The 20196-nt window shown below is 44.6% G+C and overlaps 1 protein-coding gene across 1 annotated transcript in view; it reads left to right on the top strand.

Moving 5' to 3' along the window:
* Positions 1-20196, top strand: part of KLHL25 (kelch like family member 25) — a 178604-nt gene that overhangs the window by 68533 nt on the left and 89875 nt on the right. Inside the window, exon 2 of the mRNA XM_069624283.1 lies at positions 10575-12402. Within this exon, the coding sequence (XP_069480384.1) occupies positions 10590-12359 (1770 nt within the window). The 5' untranslated portion in view covers positions 10575-10589 and the 3' untranslated portion in view covers positions 12360-12402. The remainder of the gene's footprint in view (positions 1-10574; positions 12403-20196) is intronic.

The raw sequence follows: 20196 nt of genomic DNA, 5'->3' as shown, positions 1-20196 counted from the left end.
GCTAGCCTAAATCGTACAGTGTGGCCTAGTTGGCATGGCTACATTCTGCTGTCTAGCTCTTTCTTCTCTCCCTGGTGCAGCTTTTCTCTGGAACATCTTCCTAATTGCCACACTCCTGGCTTGTGTTGTGGCTTGGTCAATAATTGTTCCAGTAAGAGTTTCGATTGCTGGGTCTGTTTCCTCATCAACCCAGGTTTTCGTGATTGGTGTAGGCTAAATAGTTCCACCTCCTTGATATTGTTTCTCCTGGATATTGTTTCTCCCCAGGTGTATAAAGGTGTTGTGGCCTGCTTAATGATTGTTTTGCATGTGCCCTGGTCCCTGCATCCTTTTCCCTTTGCTCAGCTGCCTCGTGTCTCCGTTGATTCTGCTTGCTTGTTCCGGTTTAATTGCACATTATTTTTGCCACACCTTCACTTGGGCTGCTTTTCTCAGAATCTATTTTCTACAAATGCTATTCCCCTCCGCATGTGATGCTACCAGGCTTTTCCCCTCCTTTCTCATGAAATCCATTCCCAAGTGCATCAGAATACAGAAATCTCCCTATGGAGTTGATGGCGGAGCCCCGAGCAGTCCCTAAATTGCTACTCTAGTGCTGCTTCACTAGTGCAGTTCAGGTGCTCCAGAAAGAAAGGGGTAGTGGACACTGAAGCTCTACTCTAGCCTCCCAGTAGAGTTTCTGCAGAAAAGCAGGGAGTGTGCCAGGCTTGGGCACAATCTGTGTTTGGAAGACAATGTGACATGGTAGTAAGCTTATCTTTGTGCCCTCCTTTCAGAGGTTTTTTTGGAACACATCCACCTAGGATGCATATGTGTTTCTTACAATTTCAGGCACAAGCAAGACACTACCAATTCAAGACCCTGCTCTTTGGGGTGAAGTTGGCACCAAGGGTGTTCACAAAATGCCCATCTCCAGTGGGAGCCCCCCTCCATCGTTCAGTTCACGTTTTACCCATATCTTGACTTGTTGGTGTGCACCTTAGCTCTACCACTAGCGAAGCAGCACACTCGAGGATACCATCCGGTGTCTGACATTTCTGGTGTTCTCTGTGAACTTTGCAAAGTCATGCTTGCATCCTTCTCAAAACTCTATTCTTGTCCCAACACTCTAGCTTGTGTCACCATGCATTCAGAGGAGCAGGTGATTACGGTACCGAATAAGATCCAGCGGCTGTTGGGTCTGCCGTTCGCATCGGTCCACTCCCTCAAGTCCCTCCTGATAATTATGTCCTCATGCATCCCATTGATACCACACTGCAGACTTCGGATGGGACCACTGCTAGCGTTTCTAGATGCCTGTTGACAGCAAATATTGGAGTCCTGGGAAGACAAGCTTCCCCTCACACCTTCTTTCTGCCAAGCTCTCCAATGGTGAGTCGTCATCTCAACCTCACTCGGGGAGCAGCCTTTCGACTTTTGGCACATCAGGTCAGTGACCACGAATGCCTCCCTGGAAGGGTGAGGAGCCTACACGGGAGACTAACACTCCAGAGGCCTTTGGTTTCCTGAAGAAAAGGCCCAGCACATCAATGTTCTGGAGTTAAGGGCAGTGTTCTGGGCCCTGAAGACCTTCAAATGCAGTTGCAGAACAGGGTGGTTTGCATCTTCACAGACAACACCACCACCACATTCTATATGTCAGCAGAGGCACAAGCACTGTGGACATGGGCGCTGGCACACATGTTCCTAATCTCCTTCCATCTGCCAGGGTCCCACAATATTATAGCAGATTTGCTCAGCGGGGAACTCTGGGCCCTGCCACAAACAGAGAATTTCACCAGAGCCAAGTTCTTAATCTCTTCTCCAAGAGGGAGCGACCAACAGAAAATACACAAAGTTTGCGAGCCGGTTTCCCCAAGAGGGGGAGTCTTGGAGGTGCATCCTCATTCCCTTCAGAAACGCTTGCCTCCCACCCCGATCCCTTTTTGCTCTCTCGAGTTCTCAGTGCACTCTAACAGAACTGAGGCAGGATGATCCTGGTAGCCCCAGCCTCGCCGCAGCAAATTTGGTCCTCGGACCTGCTTCACCTGTCGGTGGCACCGTGCATCAGGTTGGCCCCGCTCGCCAATCTTCTCTTCAAAGATGGCGTGTCCGTCCAACACCACGAGACAGCATCCCTCAACTTAAAGGCCTGGCTCCTGCAGCCCTAGAATTTCTAAACAGTCTGCTACCGCCAGAATGCAAAAGAATCATGGCCAGGGCAAGAGCAACATCTATGTTGTCCTGCTACAGAAGCAAGTGGAAACGCTTTACCATGTGGTGTGCAACCCAGCACTTGGATTCGTTGCACATTCAGGCTGCACAGGTCTTGCCATACCTACTGTCTTTGGCAAAAGCTGGTTTGGCACTCTTGTCTATCAAAGTGCATTTAGCAGCCATTTCAAGCAACATGCTTACCTCAGGTCAGCCTTCCCTTTCATCATATAGATTGGTGATGGAATTCCACAAGGGACTGTTTCAGATGTTTCTGGCTGTTCCAGTCCTTTCTGCAGCTTGGGAACTCAATGTGGTCCTCTCAAAGCTAATGGGCCCTCATTTTTGAACCTCTACACAGAGCCCTCTTTGAAGTTTCTCTCCTTAGAGTTGGCATTCCCTGTTGCCATTACTTCAGCCAGACAGGTGGGCGAATTGCGGCCCTCTCCTGCAAACCACTCTACGAGTTTTCACCAATCCAAGGTGGTTCTGCGTACAAACCCTTCCTTCGTGCCGAAGGTCCCTTCTGCATTCCACTTTAATGAACCATTGATTTTGACAGTTTTCTTTGGCTCTCCCTCGTCTCTGGAGGAGCATTCCTTACACTCTCCAGATGTCGCCTGAGCCCTAAAATTCTATGTGGCTCGCTCAAAGGAGTTCCAAATGTCCTCACAACTGGTTTGTTGCCTTCAGACCTGCCGGCAAGGGCAACACCCTTTCAAAGTCTTCCATTGTGAGGTGGCTATCTGCGTACATTTCCCACTGCCATCGTCTGGTCAACAGGAAGACCAAGAGCACACTCGATGAGAGCCGTGTCTTCTACTACAGTGTTCCTGTACAGTGTTCGCCTGCACGACAGCTGCAGGGCAGCCACGTGGAAGTTTCTCCGTCTCTTCACGAATTTGGACTGATTTTGGTAGGAGCTGTTGTGCTGAAAGATATTCTTGGTACTGTGGAGGTAACACTGCATATATTTCTTGTAATACTTCTATTTAACCTCCCACTTTACTTTTTACTGCCAGTACTGTTATGGGACACCACTCGGTACTCAGTCTGCTTTTAACGGCATAGAGATCTGCCCGAATGGCCATTGTAAGCAAATGCCTTGCTGCCAAACTGAATTCTTACTCTGCCATTTTAGGCGAGCCCTTTGGCTCAGCTGACATGCAGCAGAGGGGCATATCATTGCTAGAACCTATCCTCGCTACCGAACAGTTGACTTCTACCTTCCAAGCAGATGTATTCCTCATGGTACGACGTCCTTTCATCGCGGGATGTTTTTTCACAGGGTTTTTTACCACAAATTCATTAGAATTTTTTTTTACAGGGGGGTGTGGGTGTTTGGCAATAAATACAAATTAAAGAAAATGGGGGGGTTGGGAGTGGAACCCCCCCCCCCCCCACAAAATTATTTTTAAAAAATGTGATTTTTTTTTCGTAAAAAGAATCACGGTAAAAAACCCAGCAAAAAAAAATCACGCGATGAAATGACATGAAACCATTCCTCACTAATGCTGCTACAGATCATTCCTCACTAATGCTGCTACAGATCCACCACCCAAGGCAATCTCCTACTCAGTCGTTCACAGCAAGCCAACTGACACCTACTTAGGTCCCTGGTTGCCACTCTCGCCTATAAATGTATATCTACCTGACTGTCATAGCCAAGTAGTTTGTACGGAACTTGTATCTGATAACGACCCCTCTCACATGGTCCGTATCAACGACAAAATCCAACACATTCCTGATGCTATGAAACTACCAACTAAACAAATTACAGAGAGCGATTATCTCGAATTAAAAGTTGTACAAGTAAATTAAGTAGGGATTTCCTTGCCCTAGAGACCTTGAAATCTGGAAGAACTGGCATGGAAAACACGTTCTCACTATACCCAGAGGAAATCAACCTTACTCGCTGGCATTGCAGATGATAGGATTATTAAAGCAGCTCTCTTGAATATCACGACTTTATGCAAACATGCTATAGACGTACATGACTACATAACGGAAAACAGCATTGACCGATTATGTTTAACAGACTTGGCTCAAAGACTCTAGTGGGCCTAAAATCAACCTGGCAACACCAGGGTATGTCTTTTTCTCATAGATTCAAGACTATGGCAATGGGGAGGAGTCCCTATCAGGGTAAGAAAATAATTTCTCCTTTTCAAGACTCCCAGTGCTTGTAACGACTGTGAAATTGTTCACCTCAAATGAAATTTCACACACAAAAGTTGTATTAAGATCATCCTTCTTTATCATTCCTGAGAAGACATGCCCAACTGCAAAGATTAAATCTGGCAGTTTTTAGGACCTCTAAATAGACCTAACTGTGCAACTCTACTTTTGGGATATCTTAATCGCTAGCTTGGTAATGCCACTGATATGGACACCATAATCTTGGAACAAAATCTCAATAACATCGAAAATCTAGTTCACAATAGCGTACTCCCAAATCATAAAGGAAAACTCTTGGAATGGGTCGCGTCACAAAACCTTAATATCAACATAACAAATATTAGGCCATGTATTTAGTCTAACCACTTTTTCATTGAGTTCCATGTGCTGCTTCAGGACAACCCAAATAAACAAGCAAACAGTTCCAAAAGTCTCCTCTTTGAGAACTACAAAGAAAAGTAAGACTTCTGACATTCGCAAGTGTATTAATACACTTTTGGAGTCTTCTTTGAACTGTGACTCTCCTTGTAACTTAGCAGCCATATACAAAACTTGCGTGACCACATACTAGATCGTATCACTGCTATAAAAAGAAAACAATCAGAGACGGCACCAACCACAGCGCCTGGTTTACAACGGATCTAAGAGGCTGGTGTAAAACATACTCGGGGTTACTTAAAACTGTATGAAAAAATCACGTACAATTATGCAAACTTGCCGTATACGAAGCTAAAAGGAATTACTTTAACGAGCAGATAGTGCTGGTAACAACAACAAAAGACTGTTTGAAATGCAGGAAAATCCTAAAGCACAAGTACAACTTTGTAACCCAACTAACAAACTGTATTAGGATTTAACAAGCATTTGCTGGCAAAATTACGGTTGCATGGGAGAAAATTAAAAATTATCTGGTGGCTGACCCCCTTAGGACGGGTGCGATTCTCTTGGTAACTTGGAACAGTACCATGTAATTCTAAGAAAAAACAGATTGTTTAGCTTTTACATTTAGGCCCATCACGCTGGTCGAAATGGAAATATCAAAAATATAGGGGTTACCTGCACTTAATCTCTGGCTCGTCTGGTATATCAAAGGCAATACATAACGGGGTGAGCCAGTAGATGGAGCATGACAGGAATATCTAACACAACTTAATCAAAATGTAACTTTATTAATCAAATACAAAAATATATATAAATGTGTATATCATTTATCAATCTCTTGCATACATAATACATCCAAATATCATCAAATCAGCTACAACTACCAATTCCTACTCATATTCCAACTTTCTCCATCACTCATTCATACTAATACTTTTACACCAACCATAAAAATGTCTCTAATTTGCTGCATAACTACACCTTTTTGTTACACCATATTACATACATATAATTTCACCACATATTCAGACCGTATTCTTAGTACAAGTGTCATTAGCTGTTCATTACAATTCTGAGAAGTTATTTTTGTCGATGCGTGTTTCGGTCATAAATTAGAGCATTAACTCTAAAGCCATTTTGTTTTTCAGCCCTTCCTCAGGACATGAAGCCACAATCTCGTGTCTTACCTTATATGGACATGAGCGAGCCACACCATCTCCATAGATATACTTTGGAGATGTAGAAAGGTGAAACGGAATAAATCCCTCCCTGTGCCCAAACTGTGATGTCTTCAGTCTGGTCCTTCAATTGTATATCAAGTAGTGGTCTGTATAACCTCTTGCAGTTTTTCTGTAGAACATTGTGTTCCCAATGTATAGTCAAAAGATATGTTCTCTCCCTTGTTCTTTCCCTTTCCGGGCCAACGATTGTTCATAGTTTGATGTCATGGTTGACATCCTGAAGTCCACTTCTTCATTTAGATGGGATTTCTGGGATATTACAGATTAAATCTGTGATTCCATCCGCGAAAAAGTCCAGCGTCTTCTGAAAAATCTGGAAATGTCCTCAGGTGAAATGCATCACACTTCTATTTTGGAGATGTTATTCCCTCCAAAATACTTTTTAAAAAACGAAAAAAATCTTTCAACCTTTCCTTGTGAGATATCTAAATGCTTCCTTTAACCATAATTGCATTCCGAACTCCATTAAAGTAGTTACAGTCACCCACCTAGTAAAGGAAGTGGTACTTAATCCCAATGAAGCAACTTATTTTTAGGCCTTACCAACACCTACGTTTTACTGTATATATTAGACTAAATAGCAACATTTCAATTTCAAGAATATTTAGACTCGTCTTCTAAAGTGCGCATAAGGCAATCTGGACCGCTCAGGTCCCAGTACTGAGAGTGCTCTCTTAGAGCTACACACACACATGTTCGATATTCTGGACAAGGGCAAAAACATGCTGCTCGTATTGTCCGATTAGGGCGTCTTCCGAATACACTTACCTCTGTAGGTAACTGTTCACAGAGTGCTATCTGCTGGATCTGCTCTTTCTTAAACAAACAGAAGGCCACAGTTCGTTAGGGTGAAGCCACCCCGGACTCCGCCCCATTATGTCGAGTTTCCCAAGTTGCATGCATGTCGGCGGCACATTTCAACATTTATATAAAACCACTCTGTGGCCTTCTGACTGAGATGGGTGTTTACTTCAACGACTATGCTGAAAACACACAGCTGCTATTTGAACTCGGTAGATTCTATGAAACGGATGCTACCTAACTCACTCACATTTATAAGACTATCAGCAACTGGATGTCAACACACTGGATGTGTCTGAACAACTCCAAGACTGAACTTTTGATCCCGAGCTCAGTCCAGGCCAGAGCCAAATTAGATCCTAGATACTCTAGCTTTCCTGTGGAGGGTTACAACATCCAAACACTTGAACAAGTAAAAACTCTTGGCGTTTAATTTGAATCCTCGCTCGGTACGGATGCTCATACAAACTAAGTGGCCCAAAACAGTTAATATTACCTTAGTCTTCTTAGGCAAGTCAAACCTTTAGTTAATGAGAAAAACTGTCAACCTTAGCCCGCACCATCATTTTACCCAGTATTGATTACTGTAGCTCACTCTAGTAGGTGCAAGTAAAGGCTGCCTTCACAGGCTTCAAGTAACACAAAATTATGCTGTTCGCGTAGTAAAAGCGGTTTCCCGCAGAGCCTGCACTTCTACCACCAGAAAAGACATGCACAGGCTCCTAGTAGTGACCAGAGTACAATTTATTTAAAGTGGTTAAATACAAGCCTATGAAGGCCCTTCAATCTAGCAAAGCTAGCCTTCTGTGCTTCCCTAGAGCTAGACCGACCAAGGGAAAAGGCAGATTTCCTGTTTTTTGCAGCATCTACTTGGAACAAATTGCCTCTGAATTTATGACAGGAGACCAATTTTCGCTTTTTCCAGAAACATCTCATAACAATACTTTTTAGCTAAACCACCATCTGGATGCCTAGTATCGGCTTTGTCCTGTTTATGATGTTTTTGTGCGCCCTGATGCCTGCAGGTTTTTGGTGCGTTACAAATAAATAAAAATAAAGTATGAGTAGGAGCTGTTGTAAACTTTGCTACAACATGCCATAATTGCAGTAGCGAGTGCTGTTTGCGGTTGACATTTTTCTAATTGTTGTTATTTTTTTTTTATATTTGAGTTGCACCCCTCCATTTGTGACCATCCACAAGAATATTACCTTTCCTTCCAAGACTGCAATGCTTCTATAACCTGTGTTGGCGTTTTTTCAAGGACCACTAGTATTTATCTGGCATAACTTTGCAAGAAACAGGCACACTATCTCATTGTGTTGCTTCGGTTCGTACATCACTGTCTCTATTTTCCATTTACTACTATTTAATTTCTGTACTTTGAATTTACATTTGATTGTTGTCATTTTTTTTTTAAATGTAGGAAGCAGATCTAGTGTCGCCTTGATTGGGGACTTGGACATTGGTTTGCAATTCCAGCTTCGTTTCTTGTCAGGACGCCTAAGCTGTGCAGTATTCCAAGTACTTCATTGAAAGTACTGTCCGTGGCATTCATGCTGTAACGAGTATCCCTGTAAAGGTACTCTTTGGAGTCAAGTGTGTGCTTAATAAAGTACTTCAACTTATAAAAGAGCACCATTCCAGAAAAAAGCATTCAAAAGGCACGTGTTTTAATGAATGTGGATAGGGGCAGGCAGGTAACCGAGAAACCCGAGGGATTGACGGGAACCAAAAATAACTGCAGCAACCACCACCACCCCAGCAGCAAAGCTCTCACTTCCTGTGCTTGGGTAGACAACATGAGAACGGGAAATGTAATCTAAAATACAATTTGCGTCAAATCGTTGCGCACAACAATGTAGCAAAGCTTGAGGCCAAACGGAGGGGCTCCTTCTTGACGATTGCACCGCATGTCTCAATCGCAGACAGTTGCTATGTTATATTACTTTGGCTGAGCAAACAATAACGCAAGCTCTGTCTGGGAATAGCTGGCAGTGAGGCAAGAGGCTTAATTAAATATTATCATTACCGTCCCAGCGTGCCCATGAATTTGCAGGACAAAGCAACTCTAGAAAAGTGCACTCGCATGCTTTAGGAACGAATGACACAAGTTGGACGGTACACACCATGCAGTATGATGGATATCATTTTGAAAGAAAATCTTCGGTCTTAAAAACGTTGCAAACCCTCGTGTTGAAACTGCGACCTCCTTCTAGGCGGGTCTCTGAGCCATTTATTTACACGTGGTCCTCTTTTGTAGAGGGAGTGGCTAAGCGTACAGCTGGATGTTTATCAATCGTATGTAGACATCAGTGGTTTGCCCTCTAGCCTAAAATGTACCCCCGTTTTCTCCTAGCAACAGGTCACGTGGTGGAGGTTTGTTTTCCCTTTGTGCCTGGGGCTTTGGGAGTGCATTCAGAATGTGTGAACGTTTGCAATGAAGCTCGAGCCGATGTGGACTTTGAGCCCTTACACTGTGCCTGCATTGTGATGTCCCCAAGATTCGCTTCAGTATTTGTTGTGCACTGTGCACTGTTCTTTAAATAATTCTCTACAGTGTTAAATGAAAGCGGTAAAACATGGTTTGGTGGTTGCAAACTTGGCTGTAGGCCTGAAAATCTGGTTTTGCTCAAGTTTGTTTTTAATATGTGGTATTTGTAAATTAGTAAATTGACAGTGGTGTGGCCTTGTGCAGAGTGACCATTCAGAAGTGGATTGCTACCCCTAACTGGGTTCTCGGTAGATCATAGTCTGAAATGTAACATGCATTTCATTCCTAATTCCAACAATGATACACTCCCATACTACCCAGTAATGTTATCATTGGGCTTCTACTGGGATTCTATACGTTTAGGGGTTATGTTGTGCTTTGTGAATCTAAGACTGAGGTAGTGTTGATTGTGAGTGTTCGCAAATGCAGGACAGGTCGGGTCTTAAAATGGGTGATCGAGCTCATGAAGAGCTAGAGGTAGTTTGGGCGTAGTGTGCATGGCACCCATACAATTGTTAGCAAAGTTAAGTCTGTTTCTTCACTTCTAACTCAACATTAATTACATATGATAACAATGAAATTGGGCAGGGCTTCCGATATCCTTGTTAGCTCATCTACACACAGCTTGTAGGGAGAGGCCTGGATCCCCAGACCGGGTTAGAAGATTGGGCAGGGGAGAGAGAGGAAGGTTTGTCCATTGGTCATTGGAGTGATATTGCTCAATAAATTGGGAGTGTTTGCTACAAAAATATTAAGCCAAAAAAGGAAACCTGCAATGTGTTGCTGCTGCTGCGATGGATAAGTCTGCTTATTACTAATGGGAAAGTGGGTGTATTCATGTTCAGTGTAGGTTTAATTGGATGAATAGTAACCTGTGCAATTATTGTCTATGGTGCTTTTCCTCGTGTTGCACACTTCTTCTAATTAATTCACAATAAATCGCAAACTAAAATGTCTATGCAATGAACGATCAATAGTAAAAGCCAAATCATTTGCTAGCCTTAGTTTATGAATAATGTTTTTCCTCAATAAAACCATGTCCACACTAAAAACTGGGGCCGTCAATCCGGTTTACCAGATACCCTTCACTTTTTATGGACCTGCATTCGCTCTGTTGGCTTTACCAAAATGTCTGAAAATCATTGCAAATCAAGCATTTATTGTGTAAGATGTTGACATGTGACTGCTCATGTTTAACTCCTGTGCGGATTTTGAATTGGGGAATAGATTCAACGCTCAACAATATAAAGTCAAAGTTCATAATATTGTATTTCTTTACTCTCACCAGGTTGCCAGACTCACCATGTCCGTCAGCGTTCATGAAAACCGCAAATCCCGCACAAGTACTGGCTCAATGAACATCTCATTATACCATAAACCTACCCACCCGGATTGTGTCTTGGCCCATCTCAACACCTTTCGCAAGCAGTGTCTGTTCACAGATGTTACCCTGTGGGCAGGAAACCGATCCTTCCCATGCCATCGAGCAGTGCTAGCCGCTTGCAGTCGATATTTTGAAGCCATGTTCAGCAACGGCCTACGGGAGAGCTTGGATGATGCTGTTAATTTCCATGATGGTCTCCATCCTGAGGTTTTGGAGCTGCTGCTAGACTTTGCTTACTCCTCCAGAATTATCATAAATGTGGAAAATGCAGAATCCTTATTGGAGGCTGCAGATATGCTGCAGTTTCATGATATACGAGATGCTGCGGCTGAGTTTCTAGAAAAGAACCTTTATCCATCCAACTGTTTAGGCATGATGTTACTTTCAGACGCCCATCAGTGTCGAAGACTTTATGAACTCTCTTGGAGAATGTGTTTGGTCAACTTTGAGACCATTCATGAGAGTGAAGACTTTAACAATTTGTCGAAAGATATCCTGTTAGACTTGATTGCCAGTGATGAGTTAGAAATAGAAGATGAACAGATTGTTTTTGACGCCATCCTCCAGTGGGTAAAATTTGACTTGGACAGACGGAAAGGTTACGTTCCGGAGCTCCTAAAGAACATTCGATTGGCCTTACTCCCCTCAGAATGTCTCAAAGAAGCAATTGCTTGTGAAGATTTAATAACAGCCGATGAGAAGAGTAGACGGATCATGGATGAAGCCATTCACTGTAAAAGGAAGATCCTTCAGAATGATGGGGTAGTAACCAGTCCTTGTGCCAAGCCTCGTAAAGCAGGTCACACCTTACTAATCCTAGGGGGACAGACATTCATGTGTGATAAGATCTACCAAGTTGACCACAAGGCGAAGGAAATCATTCCAAAAGCTGATCTTCCAAGCCCTAGAAAAGAGTTCAGTGCCTGTGCTATTGGTTGCAAAGTGTACATCACAGGTGGGAGAGGTGCAGAGAATGGAGTCTCCAAGGATGTTTGGGTTTATGACACAGTGCATGAGGAATGGACCAAAGCTGCCCCAATGCTGATTGCTCGTTTTGGCCATGGCTCAGCGGAGCTGGAGAACTGTCTTTATGTTGTTGGCGGGCACACTGCTGTGGCTGGAATATTTCCAGCTTCTCCCTCTGTTTCATTGAAACAAGTGGAGAAGTTTGATCCTTCAACAAATAAGTGGACCACGATGGCCCCTCTAAGGGATGGTGTGAGCAACGCTGCCGTGGTAAGTGCCAGGCTTAAGCTATATGTTTTTGGGGGCACCAGCATACACAGAGACCGGGTCTCCAAAGTGCAGTACTATGATCCAATTGAAAATCGTTGGACTATCAAAGCAGAGTGCCCCCAGCCTTGGCGCTACACTGCTGCAGCTGTTATGGGAAGTCAAATTTTCATCATGGGAGGAGACACAGAATTCACAGCTGCATCGGCTTATCGATTTGACTGTGAAACTAACCAATGGACAAGAATTGGGGACATGACTGCGAAGAGAATGTCATGTCATGCATTGGCATCTGGTAATAAACTTTATGTAGTGGGAGGCTACTTTGGAACCCAGCGGTGTAAAACGTTAGACTGCTATGATCCAACATCGGACTCCTGGGATAGCATCACCACTGTGCCTTATTCTGTTATACCAACCGCCTTTGTAAGCACTTGGAAGCATCTGCCATCTTGAGTTTTTTGTATCAGTGACAGGAAATTGCAAAGAACTTGGAAAGGTAAGCCTCCTGTGATCAATGGTTGTTTCTGTTCAGAATGTGTATTTTATGCTTTATTGGATGGTGTAAGTACTTTGTTCTAGCCACATCACCCTTGAAATACATATACAGTATAACCTGTATTTGTAGTTCAAAATATCGTCCTTCACACTGGGAATGTTGATGCTTATTTTCAAGAAAGATGTAGCTTCATGATTTTTTAAAAATATGTACCAAATACTATTTCAAATCTTCATATGGTCTTCTTTGCTATAGGTTTACTATATTTGATATACTTGATGGTAGCTATTGAATGAGCATTTTTCAGGGAAGAAAAATGCAATTTTTAGTTCAGCTACTTTTGAAAACGCGTTTGTTACTATACATCAGAAATTGAAACGTTGCTGAATCCTATCTTCCCAAAAAACATGAACTAAAAGAAATTATTTACACTTTAACAGGTTCCCCCTTGTTAGTTGTCTCCCCTTTTGCTGCTCTGTTGCTTGTGTTGATTTGATATGTAGTGTTTTTCTTAATAGTTGGATAGTTTGCCTTGGCACATAGAATATTTGTGCTAGGATTTTTTCGCAGGTTCTCAGTTCTGCATATTGATTCTCAGGTCTGGTTTGGTTTCCCACTTTTGATCTCTTGGGATGTGCTTCGTTTTACGTAGTTCTCTACTTTGCTTGGAGGGGATGGCTTGTTAAGTAAAATGGGGGGAGAAGTGGAGTAAGATGTGTCGTTTCTCCTCGCAGTAGGGGAAGGGGAGAACCTTTTACTCTTTGTTGATGTTGATTCGCAAGCCACATAGCATAGTGTATCCTTCCATTTGGCAAGTGGGCTTGAGGCATTGGGAAAGGGGTTGTGGACATTGGAGGATGCTCAAAATAGGAGGTCGTAGGAGTGGATGGTCTGTTCTCCTTGTTGATCTCTGAGGAAGTTGATACAGATGAGATCAATTTGACCAGAGCAGTGTAGATGATTTGAGCTAGGCTGCAGAGTTAGCCACTGCCTCTCTTGAGAAACACCTGGTGCAGTGCTGGCAATAGTGTTCTACATCCGCAGTTAGTACAGGGTAAAAAAAACATTTACAGGCCAACTTGAAGGTTCTGTCACTGCTGAGCTCTCCATGCTGGTCGAGGAGCACAAACGATGCAGCTTGGAGAAATCACTCTGGTAACATCAAGCAATGTAGTAACCAGTCTCCAACATAACTTTACTAATACAGGGACCAGACCGATACTAGGAGCCTCTAGTTGGGATGGTTAGTCTCACCTCAGTTCAGACACTAACTGTGCTGCATCCAGTCTGGCTGCCACAGCCTCAGCTGGTAATCCCAAGCAGTTCACGCCTCTGAATCGGTCTGCTCCTGCTGAATTGAAGCCCGGCAGATAGCTCTGACGCCTGCTGTAGATCACTCTTTTCATGTGGTAGATCGAGCTGAATTGTGTGAAGCACAAAGCGACAGATGGCATTAGCAGCCATGTTGGTGTGCTCCGATCAGTACTGTAAGCTGAAATATTATGTGGCTAGTACTCAAGCCTTCTGGGTTCGGTAGCGTCCATCTTTGTCAACTTTAAATACGTCAATCAAATAGTTTATTTCAGATCAGTGGTCCATAACGCATACAAAGAAGCACATTCACTTATAATTGCATTTTAAAACAGCAACACATGTATACAACCATATGTATATGACTCACACAAACAAAATACACATTTGGTGGAAACTCCCTGCGGTTAAAAATTGCAGTTGGCACAATAGCATGAAACAACTACTACAATGAGATATCACACTGGCAGGCAAAATGAGAGCACAGTTGTACATATTCCACTTTGTTCAACATTCCCTTATTTAGGTAATTATAACAATAGATATGTTCTCTTTGTTCATACCCTCTTCAAATAACTGGTGAAGGCAAAAGCCACCTTCACCTCGAAGCATGCCAATAAAAAATTAAAGCCTGGTTTGTAATGCCTTCAACCACTTTCTCTCAAGATCCCAAGTAGTATCACTTTCCTGATGCCTGCATACAGAGGAAAAAGATAATTAATAAAATATACTAATGTCCCTTTCCCCACAGAAGCAGCAGGAGATGTCTCCAGCTATTAAGTTGTGTCTCTATCTCGACATCACCGCCTTCAGTGGCAATGAGTTGAACCTTGTTTAATGAGGAAAACCTTATGCTTCGAGTCCTTCACTATTCATAAGGACCCAGCACCACCCTTTTTATGAGAGAGAGGCAGACGCAATCTAACTTGAGATCTTTGGGTCATGTCATCCTCCCGAGTATGGGCAAAGAAATACTTCACAACCATTAGCTTAGATGTCAACTCTTGTTTGGAGATTTCATCCAATATTATAGCATTGTCAAAACATGCTCCCATACCAAACATATGCACGTACGATCTAATAAAAGCCTGCCACCCTATTTAATAACTTGTTAGTGACTGCTTGCCAGTTTGCAACTTATGCTTTTGTCAAATTGCCAAAAGAAAGTCTTGACTGCAGTAAGTCAGCCAAATATGTTGACGGAAACTCCAAATGGGTCATATGAACCGATGTAGAATGCTGAACAGACGGTAGGCGAGCCAAAAACAATTCTCAGATTTCTGTAATGAGTCCAAGATCACGCAACCCCAAATCCCAGACTCCTACGACCCAGCAGGGATTGCCTTCCCCTGGTATTTCGTCAACATGTGGTTGGCTGACTAATTTATTCCAAATCTGATGACCTTCCTTGACCATCTGCCTGATTTTGACAGCTGACGTATCGGCATGATTGTCCCACGTTAGCCTTGTGTTGAATGGAAGTCCCAGGAAATCAAAGTTAAGTTGATAAACATCCATACAAATTGGAGGTAATCATTTTTACCCACACACATAATGTAGTACTTATTTCCTTTAACTATTAAACCCATAGCTGTCATATATTGTGTATATTCGTTAACCAATAATTTAAGTGACTTTGGTATTACAGCCAAGTACGCTGCATGATCTTTGTTGCTTAGGCCTCACAAACCTCCCACATCTTGGTACATCTGCATTAATGGCTCCAAACTATCTGCAAGCGAATTAACGTACAAGTTAAAAAGATGGGGGGGACCAGTGCACACACTTGCTGAACCGCCTTTGCCACCTTGATGTGTTCTTATTTCACCTCCAGTCCCATAGCGAACATGCCCTCTAGAATCTGTTTGGAGAGCCTCAATCACAGAGAGCAAGGGGTTTGGCACTTTGGGCACTTCCATATTGCTCAATGTGGAACAAAGGAGACTCCTGTCCACATGGTTAAAAGTGGAACTCCAGTTCATAAAGGCCTCATAGGCTGGAGAACCCATACATTTCACATACTTGTCTAGGATAATGGATACATTTAGACCCTGATAAATACTGCCAGAGCCTACCCTAAAAACCAGCTAGTATCTGATGGAACATCTCTTTCCTGCACCCACTTCTCCAGTATTTTTAAATAGATGCCTGCCAAAATCTTGGAGCTGCTATCCACTAGAGTGGCCGGAGGGTGTGCAGATGAGTCCGATTTGTTACCTTTTTTCAGCTGCAAGAAAGTAGTGGTTGTAATAATGCGTTATAATCCTGGACGAGAACTGGTACCCACAAGATCATTGGATAACCAATCAATCCCTGTTGATTTATAAGGTCTTTGCCTGGAAATAACCTATTTCAATGCTTCAAAAGAAATTGAACTTGCTCGATTCTCCGCAGGGGGAGAAGGACCATTTACAGACGCTCTATCTCTGCCCTCACAGCCATAAAGTCTGAAAATGGCCAGTTCAATCCTTTTCAGAAAAATGGCTATCTGGGATATCCCGCAAACCGATGTCAAACTCATTTAAGTTCCTAACTGTAACTTCAATGTTCCAAAACTTTCTTCCATCCTTCTTTTTGGCTGCATCAGATATTTTTTTCCCAGTTTTCATGGTATCGTACAATTACTGCGACCACAATTACTGCAAACCCCAAAATGTCAAACTTTAAAATAAAACCAAAAAAAGACATCCTTTACACCCCATATATATGTGGGGGGATGGGTATAGTATTTAATACATGTAGGAGGGGGTGCTGGTGTTATTCCCCTGCATATATAAGAGGTGAAAAGGGGGTTGAAATAAAATAAGTCAACATTTTGGGCCTTGCAGTAATTGCATAGATCCATTTTCATTAGCAAATTGCGCCCTTCTTTTAAAAAGTTCTCTTTTTTGTAATCACTTTGCCTTAACTTGAAGATTTCAATGTCCGACTGAGGGTTCTTTGGAGCGTCGAGTATGGCTTTACTTTTGGCTTTGCACAGGGTTGATGACCAAAATTTGTTTCCCTTTGCTGCAGGATTCCTTGTTGGGATAGGGAGTCTAAAAATATCTTGGCAAATCCCAATAATTTGGGTGAAGGCATTAACTACATGGCCTGGCTTGGCCTCCGTTCTTAAGCGGGGCATTCTCTCATTCTTTGTGGCAGTAATCACCATATTGTACAGACTGAGTCCTCCTTGCTGAAGCCCAATCCAGTAAAAGGGGATTGATATGATATTTGTAACGCGCCTATACACAAGTGTTTCAAGGCGCGACGAGGCAAGGGAGGGGGAACAGAGGGAGGACAGACCACGATCCTACTAGGCTAGATGTCATTCAGATCGCGCAAGTGCATGGGAGGGGGAAGGAGGAGAAGTGCGGGGGAAGGGGTAGAGGAGAGTCCAGTACATTGGATAAGAAAATAAATAATAAGTAAAAGTACGGCCAGCAGGTGGTAAGTGCAAGGGTAAGTGCAGACATCGGGTGTCGAGTGCTGGTTGTGGGACTGTACGGATACAGAAAACAGTCCCCAAGGGCGGGGGTTGCATGGAAGGCAGTGCAGGTGTGGGACAGGCGGGGAGGGGACCTGAGCCTGAGATCAGAGGGTGGCCAGGTAAACAGTGCAGTTTCAGTGTCAGCCAGGAAGTTAGCAAGGGAGAGGAGGAGAAAAGGCAGAAGCAAAGAGTAATGTTTTGAGGTGCTTCCGGAACCGAAGGTGATTCTCCTCAAGTTTCAGGGAGGCAGGGACGCTGTTCCAGAGGGAAGCCCCAGCCGAAGGAGATCTACCACCAACTCGTTGCTTGGAGAAGCGACTGACCCTGAGGTAGTTGGAGGCAGATGAGCGAAGGGTTCGAGAAGGAAGGTATTTAGGAAGAGAGAGTTGAAGGTATTGAGGCCAAGGCAGCCTTGTAGACGATGCAGAGGGTTTTGAACTTAATCCTTGCAGCCACTGGGACCCAGTGCAGAGATTTCAGTCCTGGAGAGATACGATCCCTGGGCTTGAGGCCAAGGACAATTCTCGCAGTCCTGTTCTGGATAAGTTGCAGAGGGCAGAGATTAGAAGCAGGTACATTTAGAAGGAGGCTGTTGCAATAATCCAGCCTAGAGAGAACCAGAGCTCTGGAGACAGTGAGTTTCTGGGGGAAGGTAAGGAAAGGAAGAATACCTCTAAGGAGGTGCAGGTGGTAGTGTGACTTCTTAGAGATGTCAGAGATGTGAGGAGAGAAGGCGAGTGTGCAGGTGAAGATGACCCCGAGGTTTTTAGCCTTGCAGGTTGGATCAGAAAGAGGGCCAAGAGAGGCTGGCCAGAGAGCTACAGGAAAGGAGTGGGTGTGCCGATGAGCAGAATCTCAGTCTTACTGGCATTAAGGCAGAGGTAATTGGCGGCACACCACTCCTGGATAACAGTCAGACAGTCAGAGACGAGGGAGCTAGAGGAGGAGGCCGAGGGTAGCCTGAAGATGAGCTGGGTGTCATCTGCATAGCACTGAAAGTTGAGTTGGGGCAGAGAGTGGCGATGCAATGTGCAAGGGGTGCTAGGTATTGGTTGAACAGCCAGGGAGAGAGGTTGGACCCATGGGGACACCACAGGTAGAGAAAAAGATAGAAGAGAGGAAGGACCCAAGTCGGACCTGGGAGGGTCGGATGGAGAGGAAAGCCAAGCCAGAGCCTGACCAGTGATACCCAGGTAATCACGAAGACGGTTGAGCAGGATGGCATGGTTGACAGTGTCAAAGGCAGAAGAAAAATCAAGCAGGATGAGGACGCAAGGGGTGTTACATTCAAGGTTGGAGAGCAGGTCTTCACGGATGTTCAGGAGAGCAGTTTCCATGATTCTGGGCGCTCTGAAGCCAGACTGATGATCATGAAGACAACCAACAGATTCTGTGTGGAGATTAAGCTGGGAGATGGGCAGTTTCTCCAGTAGCTTGCCAAGGAAGGGAGTGATGGAGATAGGGTGATAGTTAGCCAGAAAGGAGGGGTCTGCAGAGGGTTTTTTAAAAAGGGGGTGCACAAGGGAGGATGGGAAGACTCCAGTGGCAAAGGAGTGATTGCAGAAATCAGCCAGGGCAGGAGCCAGGGAGTCGATGTGGTCCTTGATAGTTTTGGAGGAACAGGGGTGAACCTGTTTCGACAAGACTTTCACAGATCAGACTTGTCTAGAAACCTCATCAGCAGAGAACAGGGGAAAGGCGGAGAAGGAGGGAGGAGAGGTGACTGCAGAAAGGCCAAAGGAAGGGCAGGAATTTGGGGGATGGAGGGGATAGGAGGAAAGAGAGGACAGGATGACCTGAGTTTTAGAGATGAAGTGAGAAGCCAGTGCCGTACAGAGGGCCTGGGAGGGGACAGGAGAGGTAGAGACTGCGGCAGGATTGGAGATTTTAAAGAGGTCAACCGAGTTGTTTGATGCTGCAGAGACGCGGGCTTGGATATGAGCTCTATTTTTTGCAGCAGGTGGCAGGCCCGTTTGTCAGAGGATGTACATACAATACGCAATTTCCTCTCAGCCACCCTACACTTGGGTTTTAGGGTGAGGAGGTCTGAGTCGTACCAGGGGTTGCACTTGGCTTTGGGCTTCAGGCGGATTCTCATGACAGCGGCAAGGATATCAAGAGTATCAGAAATAGCAGAGTGGAGCGTGAAGAGGGCAGTGTCAGGATGAAAGTCAGCCAAAGGTGGAGGGGGGGGTGAGAAGGTGGCGGCAAAAGCCTCAGCTGACACCTGCTTCAGGGGTCAAATGACCAAGAAGGTGGGTGGCAGTGATGGAAGTGGCTTAGCCTGAAGGGTAGGGAAGGTGTGGTTGGAGGAGAGGGGAAAGTGATCACTCCAGGAGAGAGGAATGGTGAGAGGGACAGAGAGGGGAAGGTCTGCGGAGATCAGAACATCAGGAGTGTGCCCTGCAGAATGAGTCGGGCCAGAGGGTAGAATAGTGAGAGAGAGTTACAGAGGTCGTGAAAGATTCCAGAGGGAGGACAGGGGGCATCCAGGTGGATGTTGAAGTCTCCAAGAAGGAGGATTTGAGTAGTTGAGGCCAGGAATGAGGAGGAGAGGTCTGCCCACTCGGAGAGGAAGGATGAAATTTGACCAGGTGGCCGATAGTAGCCACAGTAAGGGAATGGCTAGGGGGAGAGAGAGAGCCTGCAGACGAGACGTTCAAAAGAGGAGTACGCCTGCTTAGCAGTGACAGAGGCAGGAATCCACTCAGGGAAGATCAGGGCTACACCCCCACCAGAGCGATTGGCCCTGGGCGCGGAGAGGATCTTGTAGCCGTCAGGTAGGAGAGTGTCAAAGCTTGTGACTGAGCTGGCTGTGAACCATGTCTCGGTGCGACCGAGGACATCCAGGCCAAGTTCTTACAGGAGGCGGCAGATATCAGAGGAGTGTTTGACAGCAGAGCGAGAGTTTAGAGTGGCAATATGGAGAGGGTTGCCATCCTTGAAGGTCTTCCAGGGAGGGGTACAGATCAGAGGTACGCCCTGCGGAGGTGTAGAAGGAGCCCGAGAGG

Source organism: Ambystoma mexicanum, chromosome 11 (genome assembly GCF_040938575.1).
Source record: "Ambystoma mexicanum isolate Mex_15411 chromosome 11, UKY_AmexF1_1, whole genome shotgun sequence".
NCBI classification, from domain to species: domain Eukaryota; kingdom Metazoa; phylum Chordata; class Amphibia; order Caudata; family Ambystomatidae; genus Ambystoma; species Ambystoma mexicanum.
This window is presented reverse-complemented; position numbering and strand designations above follow the sequence as displayed.